This window comes from Melanotaenia boesemani, chromosome 21 (genome assembly GCF_017639745.1).
Source record: "Melanotaenia boesemani isolate fMelBoe1 chromosome 21, fMelBoe1.pri, whole genome shotgun sequence".
NCBI lineage: Eukaryota > Metazoa > Chordata > Actinopteri > Atheriniformes > Melanotaeniidae > Melanotaenia > Melanotaenia boesemani.
Genome location: NC_055702.1, coordinates 9,311,808 through 9,326,531, shown reverse-complemented (window position 1 = coordinate 9,326,531; position 14,724 = coordinate 9,311,808). Strand labels below are relative to the sequence as shown.

The following is a 14,724-nucleotide window of genomic DNA, read 5'->3' as shown; positions in this document are numbered from 1 at the left end:
TAACCATTATTATATACAATCATTGATAAGGATCATTCTCACTGGAGAAAGAGATAACTGGAAACGGTCAAAAAGCTCTCAGTTGTGTAGGAAGCACTTTGTCAGTGTTAAGTTGATTAAAAATTTTGTTTTGTATGCTTTTCAAGTCTACGTATGGTGGGTTGCTCTAATTTTAAATATATATTTATTTATGAAAAAAAAAAAAATATGCAATCCATTACTAAAATGCAGCAAACTGCAGTGGTTTAACGTTGTTGCACACCAGGACCAGACACTTCACATTAGTCTGTCGTTAACAGACATGCAGTTGAGCCTAATTTTGTCTTCCGCTATAGGTCAGAGGTGTCAAACTCAAACACAGAAGCTGCAGCTAGCTTTAGGCCTAGCTTCCTTCACTTTACCCAGCAGTGGTGAAGCTGACGCAGAACTCTGCTGGAACTAGAAGAGCTGTGTGGTGTTTCTTGCTAAAGCTTGTAGCAAAACATTCACTGCTAAATAGGCAGTTTCTCACACTGACTCTCTGCTCTGACACTGGACTTTATTCTTTACCTACTTACAACAATAAGCAGGTTGGGAACTTAAAACGATACTTCCTGCAGCGAGTCTCCACAGCTTTCCAGAGCTGCTGACAGGCCAGCGCAACAGCGCTAACGGCTCGGACTGATGCGGTTCAGGACCTTGTTCTTGTGTAGCTGAGGAGATTCAGGAGGGGAAAAGTTTTCCACCTCAAATACTGCTCTGTGGCGTAGATACTTTTTAAAAAATTTCTGTTTGTGTATCGCATCCTGCCCACTCTCCGTTCCCTGATCACCCAAACCTCCCACTCCAACCCTTGCAATTTCAAACATTTTTCAGATTCGGCAGTGGGTGGAGTTATGCTAAAAGTAGGATGGGTAGTTGCACTTTTAAGTATAACAAACATGACTCATAAACAAAGGAAGAGAATGGCTGTCATCCAATAGTTAGTACTTCGAAGCGGGATGAGACATAACTCTATTTTTTTTTTTTAATCAATGTAATCTGTGATCAATGATGTTGATGGCGTGGAAATATGCAAATGGTTCAAGAGAAGAGTTTATGTGAAGGAAATTATTAAATGTTTGCAAGTCCTTTTTATACATCAAGTAAGCTCATATGGGCACATCCAGTGATGCAATAATATTAAGAGCTTTTTCATTAGAGGGGGAAAAAGCCCTAGCAATGAGCTTTGACTTCCAATTTTAAAATAAAAAAAATCCAATGCATTTCTCCTTCACTGGTAGTATTATTGTCCTCATTACAGACCTTTTTATTGGAGACAACAATAAAAAAAGGAATGATGACCAATAAAAAGCAATGCAAACTTTATTTTACAATTGTATACTCTTTTTGCACTTTTATACATAAATTCTTTCAACATAAGCAAATTAACATTTGAGGGGGAAATAAGTAAATCATTTTCTTTGTTCCAATAGCCAATATCTTTTTCTTTCATATCACCATATTCACTTAAATAAAAATGTAACGGGAGACAGGAAATTAAGGGGGAAAGGAGTCGGGATGATTAGCCAAACAGATAGAAAAATGGGGAGAGAAAACTCAGATCCTCGATGGTACACACACACCCACACACACAAACTGCCAACAGCAAAAATTCTGTCATAAAAATATGTAAACTGTAATCATTCAGGCTGTCTGCTGAATGCATAAAACATGTATTTTTAATTACTCGTCGATCAACGCCCAGGCTTCTTCAGCTTTCATGTAGTACTGGTTGGCCAGACGACCTTTCATGGCTGCCATGGCAGCTTCTGCGGCTTCTGTAAACAGATCACCTGCAAGGAGAAAAGTGTATGTTATTACTGTTATTTCAAATCAATTACACATTTTCTATCAATTAAGCAACAAATATGTACGAGAGATTTAAAAAAGTCTCCAAAAATGCAACATTTACCCCTTTTTAGGTGAAGTTTGCTAAAAAACTACACTGCTTTAGGGATTTACTACAAAGACTTCTTCTGTATTTAAGTAGCCGGAGCCAACACATTTGGGGAACAAAGTCAATGATATAAAGTTTATGTATCAAGAGACATCTAAATTCACAGTTTTTGTCTTTTTGTGAGATTTATTCACATTAGTACAGTTTTTAAGTGGATTTTAAGTATTGGATGAGCATACTGCATGCAGTAGATGTTGGTCGACACACTCCTTGAGTGGTAAAGCACACTGGTATTATTTAGCTTCAGGGGCACTTGGATTTGTATGCTGCACTTTAAATATGTAACGGTGGCTCTTCAAATTGTTGTGTGTTCACTGCAATCTACCATTATACTTTAAACAAACCCAGTTAACAGAAAAATGTATCCATGTAAGTAAAATTTACAGACTTCAGCTTTATCCTGTAAATACCTGACGATAGCTGTTTAAATAAACTAGCTTTACACCTTCAGAGGCTAATTTGAAGCAAAGATGAATTGTTCATTACTCGAGAAGTCATAGTCCAGTGCATAACTTCTTGAATCAGAAGGGCATTTTCCATTTTAATTAGTATAGATTTTAGACAGAGGAGGCAAACCTGCTCTCTGTGGGTCTGGGGTGAGGTTGTGTCCTCCCTCTTGGTACATTTCTGCCTCTCTAGCCAGCAGCAAGTAGCGAGGCTCGTCCTGCGTGCCATCGAACTCTCCGCCCTCATCATAGTCTGTCATGTTCAATGCACTGTCATACCAGTGAATTGCTTCCTCCCAGTTCTGCTTTCTGTTGAACAAAAATGTGAAAAGAGCCATAAATATGTTAAAAAAAAAAACCAACTGACTTTAAACTTTAAAAAAGCCATTAGGGTGCAGTATTGCACCACAATTGGAACAGGATTCCTCTTCTCTGGACTAAAACAGGTTTGTCTGCTTTACATGAATCTGCACTGACCTGTCAGCTGACAGATTGATTCCAGTATCAAAGGCTCTGGCCACTATGATCATTGAAGATCTGTCACCAGCTTCAGCAGCCTGGAGCAGATACTTGAAACCTTTCATCTTGTTTCCTGCATTATCCTGCCAGCAGCAAAGATATGGCAGAATGGGCATGTGCCAAACTCAAGTCAAATCAACTGGAACAATAAAAAAGGATAGACCCAGTGCGTTTTACCTCCAGCTCCACATCGGGCAGTATGTGATGAGGCAGCTGCATGCAGCACTGTCCCAAGGCTACGATGGCCTCCAGCTCTCCACACAGGGCTGCTCTCTCCAGATGGAACATGGCAGCAGCTTGATCCCACTGCTCATCCTTCTCACAGAAACGACCCGCTTCATGGTAGCGGACCATGGCCAGGTGGACCTTGACACAAGATCCAGAAATGCACAACATGAAACAAATATAGGGACTTGAACAGGGGCAACAAAATATGAGGTACTGATAAAAAAAAAAGTTGCAACTCATTAGGTTAACTGGCAACAGTTCAGTTACATTATTTGGTATAAAAACAGTACCTTAGAGAGAAAGAGTTTTTCAGATGTAAATATGGATTCAGGCATAAAATACCCATTTATGAGTATTTACTTATTTTAATTTAGTTATTTAAATGTATTTCATCTAATGCAAAACAATACCAACATTGTTTTTTGACCATCAGCTGTTCTTATCTCTGAATAATAAGTGGTTGGCCATCAAAAGGCTCTTATTAGTTGACTTTAGGCAGCTTCTAGACGTGCACTTTTCATCAGGTTTAAATGGGCAACTGCTGTGTTTTTGTTTGTTTGTTGTTTTGTTTTAGATTTCAGTAATGCCAGTGTTAATTCCTCATATAAGTCAGGATTAATGGGCTGGCATAGGTGTGTTTAATTCATGAGCATCAAAAGACGTAGAGACAGACTGTCTTAAGACTTGTTTTTTTACTTGCATCTTGATTTACAGCAAACTTAAAAGGTCAGCAAGCTTATGGCTTAATAAAGGTTGATCAAATTTAGAAATTTAATGATCCCAATGCACAAAGAGTACCATCAGTATAATACCGACAGATGTTTGGAACAGTTATGTCCTTCTACCTTTCCGAGGATTGACTGGCCAATTTTCTTCTGCAGTAGAGCGTTGAGACGCTCCACCTCAGTGGCCACACAGGAAGGTCGATGAACGTGAGCACGAGATGAATGGTAGAAGCTCCACTTCTCTTCTGTCAGCTGACCAGAGACAGTCGAAAGCAAAAAAAAAAAAAAAAAGAAGAGAGAAACCATCACTATCTGTTTCTCTGCCAGATGAAACAGAGAACAAATTACACTCCACTCTCAGGGGCGTACCATCCAGAAAAGCCAGCTGTAATTTTAACTGACTTGTGACAAACATAAGGTTTGAGCCCAGAGATGGAGGAGTACACCCCTGTTTACACAATAACTGCAAACTGACATATAGCATGAGAAAAGGAAAACACACACAAAGCTATCATGGCCAAAATCATTAGTAAAGATGGAGTGGGTGAATTGGAGGTAGATGGTGTTTCAGTTCCAAAGGCAAATTTTACTTTTCTTTATTATTCTTGGACTGCATTTCTTACATCAGATAAAAAAAAGCAGCAAAAGCTAAAGGAATGGAAGCAGTGGTGGATAATTAATTAACTTTATGCTTGATGCGTCATCAGCAAAGATAAAAGCTCTGAAGCAGAAAGACTGCACAAAGCTGCACAGCTGGCTTACAAGCTTCCATGCAAATAATCACCCGTTCGTTGTCGGGACTGTTTGAATTTAAGTTCGCAGAGACTCTTGGAGGAGCAACCATCTTCCTCTAGTAAGGGGAAACAAAGAGCTGAATTAATAGAAAGGTGAAAGGTGAGGAGACTTTCATTTTTAACCAAGTGATATGAAGGTTGAGGAGAAAATGAAGAAAGATGACGACAAGGAAAACTACAGTAGGGTTATTTGATTAGAGGGATGATGATTATGATTGAGGGGATGGTGGCATCTACACACAGCTTTTAAAATATTTGTTGTTTACCCTTCTGATACTGTCCTCATCCGATTCAGAATAAGGCCTGTGGTAGCGATGATGAACCTATGTGATGATACAACATGCTTTATAATATAACATCATATACACACTCAGTCAAATGTACAGTAACTGAAGAGTAAGAGCCACGTCTAACATCTCAGTGTTAAATAGCTATTGGATATGCGGGTTTCTAAAATTATCTGCCTGTACTTTTCATTTGGATATTTGTTAAGTGTCAGACGTGTAAATGCAATTTAACAATGTTTAAGTTCTTCTGGAGATGATTTGTCTCTGCTGTAAAGCAAATCTGGCAAATAGACCCTAAAGTTTTCAGACTGATCAATTTTAAGCTAAAACACAAGTTTATACCCCATCGACATGGTCATTTGGATCCCCTTCACTTCTCCTCTCACTGGGGTAGCCACTGTCTCCACCGTTTTCTGATTCCTGCAGACACAAAACAAAACAAAGATTTGTGAGTTGTAAGGTTGACTATTTTTTTCTTCAGAAATTAAACCTTATGAATTCGACAGCTGGCTCAGTTGGTAAAATGAGTTCTTTAAGAATTCCTGCATGCTTATGTAATTGTGCTATCTGCTGCAGCTGTTTGCTCCCACTCGAGGGCAGTGTAACCCTGACCTGTGCAGATGAGCTAAAACACTCAACCACTCCCAGTTAACATAAGACCAATCATCATGTTGGAACATCATCTTCTGTTGGGGAAACTTGAGTCCAGCTGATAATGTGGATTTTGCTTTAACGTGAAACAATCTTTAAAAAAAAAAAAAAAGGCTTTCCCTCTTGAAAATAGCACACCCCAACGATACCAACCTCTATCAGAAGATAAATGTGGTCCACCGAATTTAAAAAAAATTAATTTATAAAAACACCTAAAGCAACTTCAGAACAAGACAAACCTGCAACCCCCACAGGACCAAATATACTTCCAAAAATCCATCTGACAGACAACAAAGGACACCCCCACAGGTCCTATGTTTATTGTTCAACTGGTCAGTGTTTTAGTGTCAGATGGAGACTAAAACATATCAGTTAGGTTGTTTTAATGTTGAAGTTGATCAGCGTAGGTAATGCCTTTTCTTTTGCAACGGAAGAGACAAAAGTCACAGCAGACAAAGAGATGCTATTTTGGTGGAGAAGTTGGTTTCATTGTTGGTTTAGGGTATTGTTACTGGCTGGTGTGCTTTCACAGGCTGCAGCAGTCATTAGCAACGCTTATGAACACATGCATTGTTGCACTGTGTTCAGCCGTAGAGTGTGTGTTCCGCCTTTCAACTCTGGGTGTTCAGACCTACGCTTGGCGTCAATGTTCAGGGACAAACTGCTGTTTGCTCGTTGGAACACTGCAAACAAACCAATATCCGTTGGATCAGCATTTGCTGAATTCCCATAATCCTTGTCTATATGTAGGAAAAGCCACAGACACAAACAAGTCATTGTAAACTTAAAAAAAAAACAGCTTGGTTGAGTTGGTAAACACCAGACAGAAACACACTCAGTGATGTAGGAACATGCACTAATGATTTTAGCTTATTCCTGCTTTTATAGTCTGAGGAAACTCATTATTTTCTTTTTTAAATTCTTCTTTTCTCTGTGTGGTTCTGTCTCAGGTTTTGTTACACCGCATATACTGATAGTGTTTCATCTTCTTGTGTGCTGTTTAGAGCCACTTTTACAATCATTGCTCACCTTGTGTTCAGCTGAGTTGTTATTGTTGAGTCTGTCGTGCTCGTACATTCCAGTAAAAGACAAGCCTGCGAAAATGACGTAAAAATGCAAAACTATTGACTACAGGCAGCTCCTCAGCATGGATGCCAGTATTATGCTACGTCATCAGACTGCTCTTTATGTGCAGTCTTGTGGTAAAATGATCATGATGAATGTACCGGAAGGTGACTTGCACAAAGATCCACCTGCCACTAGAGGAGAGCAGGGGAGGATGAGAGGGGAGCACGGGATGGATTCGGCGTCGCTTTCGTCTGCAGAGGAGGTCTCAGACATGCGGGATAACAGTGGAGGCATTCGGCTTGCAGAGAAAGTACGAACGCGGGGAGAGCCGCAGAGCTCCTCGGAGCCCCTCAGCACTGTCTGGGCACTTTTCTGAAAGAAAAGGAAGATCAGCAGCAGTTTATTAGAAAAGAAACACTTCACATGAACCAGTCATGTCAACAGGGTGAAGGTGTTAAAATTACCAGCAGTTTGTTGGTGCAGTCCAGCTGGGACATCTCTACTGGGGCGAGGTCAAAAGGCGTCAGGCCCATGCTTTTGCAGATCTTGTTGCAAAGGTGGGAGTGGAAGAAGAGAGCCATGCCTCGCACACCTGGAACACAGGTGCTGTCAGAATGGCGCCTCTTTAACAATAAGTTTGTAGCATCTGTTTGTCTAATGAAAGGATACCTAGATTTCCATCTCCAAAATCAGTCCCTTTCTCTGTGTGGATCTGAGGGTCTGTGTAGAGATCACCAACTCCTTGGATGTCCACCACAATCAGCTGGTGGCCTGACCGCTCGAAGGTGAAGTGACTAAATGCCTGAGTGATGAAAGAAGAAGATTACAGATCAGGCGGTTAGCAGAGTGCGAGTTAATACAAAAAGTCGACGTTTGCTCACCTGTGGAGTGAGTCGGATGTTGTCATCTCTCACAAAACCAGAGTTGGAGTTGTATTTGATGTACTTGCCCTCGATGTAATGCTCTAGATGGAAAAGAGGTTTGCCTGGTCTGTTTGTCATCTCCACCACACACATCTGCATGATGTCCACCTGAAAATGCAAACAGCTTTATATATATAATCACACATTTACAGTAAAGACGCTGAAATACTGTGTGGATTGCTTCTGAAACTGAAAAAAAAACTACATGAAACAATGTCTCTCACATTTTTGATCACTTCAACCACAGTTAACAATCAATTATTCAAACTTATTTATCACAATTAATGAAAAGAGATTTGTTAGTTGCACCCCTAAATCATAATAAATAAATAAAACTGTCCACTCTGATGGATCGCTGTTGATATAAACCATACTGTTTTGTCCCAGCACTTCAAAGGACAGTGAATGCATCTTCCTTACCTGTTTTGGAGGTCTGTGGCGATTGTACTCCTCCCCCCAAAGTTTGGCCTCCATCTGCAGCCGAACATCCTCGAAGTAGACATCTCTGTCCACCGTCTCCATGTAACGCTTGGCCACATAGTTGGACGCCGTCTTCCAGTTGCTGCTGTGTGAGAAATTTGACAGCTTCTTCCTGGAGGGGGAGGAAATAACAGTTGGGTTGTTGTAATAGTGACCAGCATTTAGATTAGATTACAGTATATTTTAACAGTAGATTTTTTTATATTATGTTGCTTTAATAGTCTCTGACAATTTAAGAAACACCCGTAAAGCCATGAGCCTCTAATAAAATACACAATTAAAGCCATTAAAAAAAAAAAAAACATGAAAATGATCTTAGGTGAACAAAGTGACCCTAATTCACAGACGAGAGACTGATCTAAACCCTCACGTATATTACATCCAACAATGAAAACAACCCACAGAACAGCATTTCTTTTTTTAGGACTAGTATGTTTGGGTTCGTAGGGGCAGGGAGAGTTATTTTCATCCTGTCTTTTCTTAGAGAGGAATTTTCTTTGCGATACTAAAGCTGACATACAGCTGGAACATGTGGTAGTTTAGATGGATTCCTTCCTTTTTCTTTTCCCACATTTGTTGGGATTTAGCATTAACAATTAGACCAATATCTTTCTTTCACTTCACATCAACACCCCGAGGCTAAAAAAAGACAGCAGCGTTTACACCAAAAACTTCTAATCTATTTTATCCAAACAAGCATCTGGGAATCAACTGTATGAGAAAAGAGTTAGACATAAAACCCATATAACATCATTAGCGTGCTACAATGGAAATACTGCATTCCTCTGCTGCTCATCTTGAGCTGCAGCAAGAAATGCGAGGAATGTTTACTAGAGATATTTCCTTCTTTTATTTACACTGAGACACCATCAGCCTGCGTTCGAAGAGGATGAGACCAACAACCACTGGATGAAAAGCAGCGCATATGGACAAATTTTTCAACTTACGTCCTGAAGCACTCCCTCATGGCCCCTTTCCCAAATGGCTGTGAGAAAGAAGAGATGGAAATCAATCAGACCTTAAATAAGACTCCATACGACTGAAGAACAGCAAAACAGATTTTTTTTTAGAGAGTTAATACCTGTGGACCCATCTTGATGTGGATCTGATCTTGATTCCACTCTCCCGTGATGGCATTGTACCTGTAATGATAAATAATCGTTAAAAATATGTTTATCTAAAATACCTTACTGAGCTCCAAATCCTCCACAAATCTAATCGGCATCCTGGGCTCTTTTTTTTTAAATTTTCTCTCATACATGATGATGCAACATCAACAAAAACAGTAAACATGAACAAGTCTTAAAGTATTGTAGTAAACATACAATATATATTATCTTTGTTCTCTGAAATAATAAGCACAATTTTTTAAAGATGCAGATGAGTTAAAGAAAAAAGGTTGTTGTTTTTAACTATGCTACCAGAATTTCTACATAAAAAAAATAGTTTTTACTACACTGACCTTTGAATGCTGATCTTTGTGTTTTAATCTAAAGGCCATGGTTTATGATCAAGCCGCCTCTTCAGCATCAGATACTGTTTGTAATTTGTACTTCACAGCCCATATTAGCATGCTAACACTAAAGGTGATAAAACAAACCCTGTGACACGGCTCTCTCGTCAAAAACAAACACGTTTAGTTCTGTTATTGCTTTGTTTTACACCTGTTACTCGATAAATCACCTGCCACACAACTGACCCGGTTTCCTTTCTTAGCCCACTGCTCTCTCACGGTGGACATAAAAGGAAAAAACTTCTCCTTACTCGAGTTCCACACTAAAAGAGCACAAAGACTTTCCAGTCTCGCTTACGTCTGCCAAGTGAGAGTTTGACCATGACTCGCTTTGTAGTCTAATCACAGAGCCACATAAAGCACCTAGCTTCCTCTCATAGACTGTATATAAAAGCTTCCTCTGTGTGGAAGATGAAGGAATAGTGAAACAAGGAGATTATGTGAGTAGCTGCACATATTTCATTATTATTGAGGCTGGTTTGAGCAAAAGGGGTTAATGGAGTCAATATAGTTGTATAAATGTACATAGAGGTCAGAGCGTCTGTTAGGCTTGGCAGTGGGAGGGAAGGGGGGGAGTGTCCTACGTTAATGAATGTTACATGTACACAGCTGAAACTTTAGTGTCATCCAGAGCAAAGAGATTGTTTTCCATTCATGTGACCAAAGGGAAAAAAAATCCAATATCTAATCATCAGTCCTCTCTGTTGAAAAGGCACTTCAGGCTGGGAACAGAGAGTACCATGACTTTCATACGACACGGGCCAAAGAGGGGTGAGGTTACCAGTGAGTAAAATTAGCAAGTGAAAAAAAGCACAGCAGTGCAAATTCCAGCCTCTGAAACTCCCACTGCAAACCTTACAGTATGCAACAAGAATTCATTTCCATGCCGCTCTTTGGCCAGATATGCAGTTTGTGTGCTGTTGCCGTCCTCCTTTGAAGAGTTTGTAAAAGGCGTGTACATTTATACTGCGTTGCAGCCAAGCTAGTCATAATATCTGGACGCACCCAAATACAAGATAACAAAAAGAACCTGATGAGCCAAAGAGTATGCCGTCGGTTCCTTATACGGCCTACGAAGGGGCTGTGATGTTTGTCAACAACAGAGGGGGGTGAAGTGAGGTGAAGCCTGTGGTCATCTCTGTATTGACCAGTCTGAATGTGTAAACAAGCCATTGACTGCTCAAACACTCGCTGTATCAACTTTCTAAAGTGATAACACCTCCTTGTGTTTATAGATTACAGCATTCCCCACAAGTTCAAATGTCAAGTTCTCATCAGGCAGACAATTTTACTGTCCACAAGTTATTGAATATTATTACTAACCCAATCCCTAACCCTAAATGTACTAAAAATGGCTTTTAAGACCTGCACAACCTCACTGTACCACCCATACAACAACATTTAAGCCGCTAATAGCAGGAAAAGCACTGACGTAATTATCAACCTTAAAAATAAATGCATTCCATCTGGGTGAACTACTTTCGTGGAAGCAAAGCTTTTCTTAACTAAATGTGTTTTGCAAAAAAAAACAAAAAACAAAAAAAAAAACCCACACAAATAATGAAAAGAAATGAGAGAAATCTGCTGAGTACAACGTTTATCTTATCTGATGACGACATTCATACCTGTAACGAATGCAAGGCTCAGTCGGGATTTCCTCCAGATGAAACTGTGCCCAGGGGTCGGGCATAGTTCGGGCCTTCTCTATCGCACTTATCCATGCCGCCTGTCCCAAAAACAGAAGTTCTTATTTTTTGTTGCCATGTCTTTTAATCCTAAGTAAAAGAATAAAACGTCTGGTTTCCAAAAAGGTTTGCTGGAACATGAAGAAGAAAGAGGGGAAGTCATTCATTCTATGCAAAGCTGTTTAATTTACACAAGTGTCAATTCCTAGTATATTTGTACACTATTTGCTACAAAACACATATATTTTCTATGATTATAAGCATTTTCTAAACTTACTAACTGATAATTAAAGTCCCAAAGCATCTGCATTGAATTTGTTCCCCTCTTTCTATGAAATATTGGTTTTAAACCTTTTTAGGCACAGATCTATATGAGGAAATTATGAGTGGATTTCAAAGCAGGCCAGAGATTAACTTGTTAAAAAAAAAAAACAATTTTAGATTAATGTGATACCCAAGCAGTGCCCCATGACCATCTCAAGTTTTATTTTGTTGTTGTTTTTTAAACAGCTGAGATAAATCTCAGTAATAATTTAATTCTATTAGAAAGTGGGCCGAGCCCTGACCCATCATACACTGTACAGCAGCACGTCTCCCTCGTATTCCACTACTCTCCGTCCTGCAGAAGTGTTTATATTTAGACTGACAGATTTACATGAAGAGAAATATGAGGGGTCATGTTTTCAACTGAGTGAGTGTTACATCAGACCTCATTCACCTACACGGAGGTCAGACGTGCCATCAGGAACATTACAGCCTGGTGACGGGACTTGAGTATCAAATGGATGTAAAGTCTGGTTTGAAATGGAAGCAGCTTGCAGGATTTTAATCTGATGACAAACTCTTGTCGTAGTGTAGCTTTGCAAAACTTTAACTTGTGATGCTTATTTAAAAAGAAAAACAAATGATGATAGCAAAGCTTTTGACAAAGGATGACATTCTGAACGAAGGCAGGATGCAACACAAGATTTGTAATAAAAGAGGAAAAAAGCATCAGTCAGCAGAGTGACGGGATATGATAGTCGGTGAAAACTTAAGAGGAACATTCCAAAACAGGGAAAGGACAGCAAATTACAGAGCGGGGTTGGGAGGATGGAGATATGGATTGTCATTGGTGAAGGGGGAGAGAAGCAATATGTAATCTGATACAAAACATACCCGTGCGCTCTCAGACAAAACACTGTATGACCGAGGTTCTGCCTCTGGTTCATGCTATTCAGAAAGGTGAAGAAAAATGGATGGTTTCCATCAATAAACAGGTGTTTTTAACAGCATTATTTAATATAACATTAACTGTCTGGATGCTTTAAACAACACCACCAAGCAACAACTCAATAGGCCATTCATCCCAACAATAGCAGGCTGATGCACAGTCTCTGATTAGCAGCAGTCTGCACTGAAATGAGCCATTATCCAGCTCAATGCTGAGCTAAAGAGAGAGAGAGACTGTGAGCACTGCGGTGCAACATGTTTACATGCAACATATTCATATGAAGTGAAAATCACCCTCTGGTGCTTCCTGTTCCTGTCATAGAGTACATTTAAGAGATGAATGGCCAGCTTCCACTATAGTAAACAGATGTACTCATACATATAACACACATACTGATGTATTTGTGTGCAGGCATGCTCATTTCTCCTTTTAAGGTAAAGATGGTTCAGCAAGAAAATTTGCAGAACTGTGTGATTATTATCCAGCATGAATATGACAAAATACACAAGAACTCGTTTTAGTCTGAAACCATCTTTTTGTTTGAGTTTCTGAGTTTACCTTGTAGATAAAGTTGGTCTTAGGAAGAGAGTTTGACAGCTGTCGGTGGTAAACCAGGTTTTTCAGATAATGGCAGACTTCTTTGGCAGAATCATCCAGAATAGGTGAGATGAAGTTTTCTTCATCATCTTCCTCATCATCACTGGCATTGGCATCACTAAGGGAAGAAGCTCGCTGTTTAGCACCGTTGCGCTGGATGGAGGGTCTCTTGGCACTGCCCTCCTCCTCCATTGAGAACATCAGTTCGTCTTCCATGTTGTCTGCTGTTGTTTTGATCAGAGAGGAGGAAAAGGTGAGAGTGGAGCGTAAGAGGATTGAAGTGCAGAAAAAGCCAGGGTGTGCGTGTGCATGTGTGTGTGTGTGTGTCTGCCTTGTTAATACGTGTGCTATACAACCCTGCATCATGGCTGCACAACTCTGCATCTACCATTTGCAAGCATGTAAATATAGACGTGAAAATAGATAAATAAATAAGAATATTTAATGTGATTAAGTTAACTTAATCACCAAAATGTTCATGTGTAAGAAAGGTTTTTGTTTCTGGAAGACCCAAAGCACAAATATTCTCGATATTCCTGGTGACACACTAATGCCCCACGTTGTGTTGTAGAGCAAGCAGGAGAATTAATGGATGCTGTTTGGGTTAGATGTACGAATTAAATAAGCAACCAACCTTTTTACCGGATGCACATAGACTCCTTTATTCACTGTATCTTGATAGACGGACAGAGGATTTAGCCACCCCGCTCCTCTTCCTTCCAACAGCTTCAGTCAGAAAATAAATAACTGCATGAGCAGCCGTTAAAAACTCCTCCCAAGCCAAGCCAGAGTGGGTGCTTCCTGATTCTCCACTGTACCCTGAAGGTCCGAGGACGTGCCTGGCAGGAGGCTGCTGTACTTGAACAGTTGCGCTGACAGTCCACCACGGCGACGATGTTACTCTGCACGTATCACCATTCTGCAACGTTCTGACCACGCCCACACGACATGCTGCCTTCAGGAATATCAGAAATGTGATAAACACTTGAATGAAATATGAGATAAAAAATAAGGTTCCTGGTGACGTATTTAAACTAGCAAACAAACAAGAATAACTTGATAAATGCAAACACGAATACAGATATATTAGATAGAGACCGTAGACTAAGATAGGAATAAATATGACGTTTAAAAACAGCACTCAGTACACCCTGTACCAGTACAAACGAATAATCAACCTCGTGACAAAACTTGGCGTGTTGTCAGTAATTTTCCGACTACTGCAGCGTTAGCACATGTCAGTTATTTATTACATGGGCTACCCGAGGCACTGTTTACATTTTGTTCTGCATTTACTTATTTGAATGACAAATTTAGGAAGTTACGGCTACTTGTGAATTTTACTTATAAGGGTTTGTGCAGTTCTAAGAGACGGAAGCACGAGTTCAAGCCGTTGTCACTATATATGTAAATAATGAAGTTTGCTAGGAAGTTAATGCAGTACCTAGCTAAATGCACAGTAACCAGAAATAAATACATCGTTTCAACAAAGTGTTACACATCTAACTTGTAAAGTTAGCTACTGTTGTGTTAAGATTGCTGCAAGTTGATAAAATCAAGCGAAATTTTTTATTTTATTTGTTTTAACTTTGTAGTAACCAAAACACAGATGTAATG

General features: G+C 39.7%; 1 protein-coding gene across 6 annotated transcripts; it reads right to left on the bottom strand.

Moving 5' to 3' along the window:
- Positions 1–1,326: 1,326 nt before the first annotated feature.
- eef2k (eukaryotic elongation factor 2 kinase) lies at positions 1,327–14,228 on the bottom strand. Of its 6 annotated transcripts, XM_041973072.1 has the most exons (21): positions 13,742–14,228; positions 13,576–13,608; positions 13,069–13,328; positions 12,456–12,509; positions 11,238–11,338; positions 9,181–9,241; positions 9,047–9,084; positions 8,040–8,211; positions 7,578–7,727; positions 7,366–7,498; positions 7,161–7,288; positions 6,855–7,068; positions 6,658–6,722; positions 5,320–5,397; positions 4,957–5,013; positions 4,681–4,746; positions 4,017–4,148; positions 3,121–3,309; positions 2,902–3,026; positions 2,555–2,733; positions 1,327–1,814 (listed from the first exon to the last, which is right to left on the bottom strand). In XM_041973072.1, exons 3-21 carry the CDS (start codon positions 13,321–13,323, stop codon positions 1,705–1,707), a joined length of 2,307 nt encoding a protein of 768 aa, XP_041829006.1. In that variant the 5' UTR covers positions 13,324–13,328; positions 13,576–13,608; positions 13,742–14,228; the 3' UTR covers positions 1,327–1,704. The 6 variants fall into 6 exon arrangements, with proteins under 6 accessions (XP_041829006.1, XP_041829004.1, XP_041829003.1 ...); XM_041973070.1 differs by lacking the exon at positions 13,576–13,608 and having other exon boundaries at positions 13,069–13,331; positions 13,742–14,227; XM_041973069.1 differs by lacking the exon at positions 13,576–13,608 and having other exon boundaries at positions 13,742–14,227.
- Between the last annotated feature and the right edge of the window lie 496 nt (positions 14,229–14,724).

Coding starts and splice junctions, on each gene's coding strand:
- eef2k (XM_041973072.1), bottom strand. CDS start 13,323: ATGGAAGACGAACTGATGTTCTCAATGGAGGAGGAGGGCAGTGCCAAG. Junction 9,242..11,237: donor GAGCCTTGCATTCGTTACAG/GTATGAATGTCG, acceptor TTATCATTACAG/GTACAATGCCATCACGGGAG. Junction 3,310..4,016: donor GCCAGTCAATCCTCGGAAAG/GTAGAAGGACAT, acceptor TCTTGTGTCAAG/GTCCACCTGGCCATGGTCCG.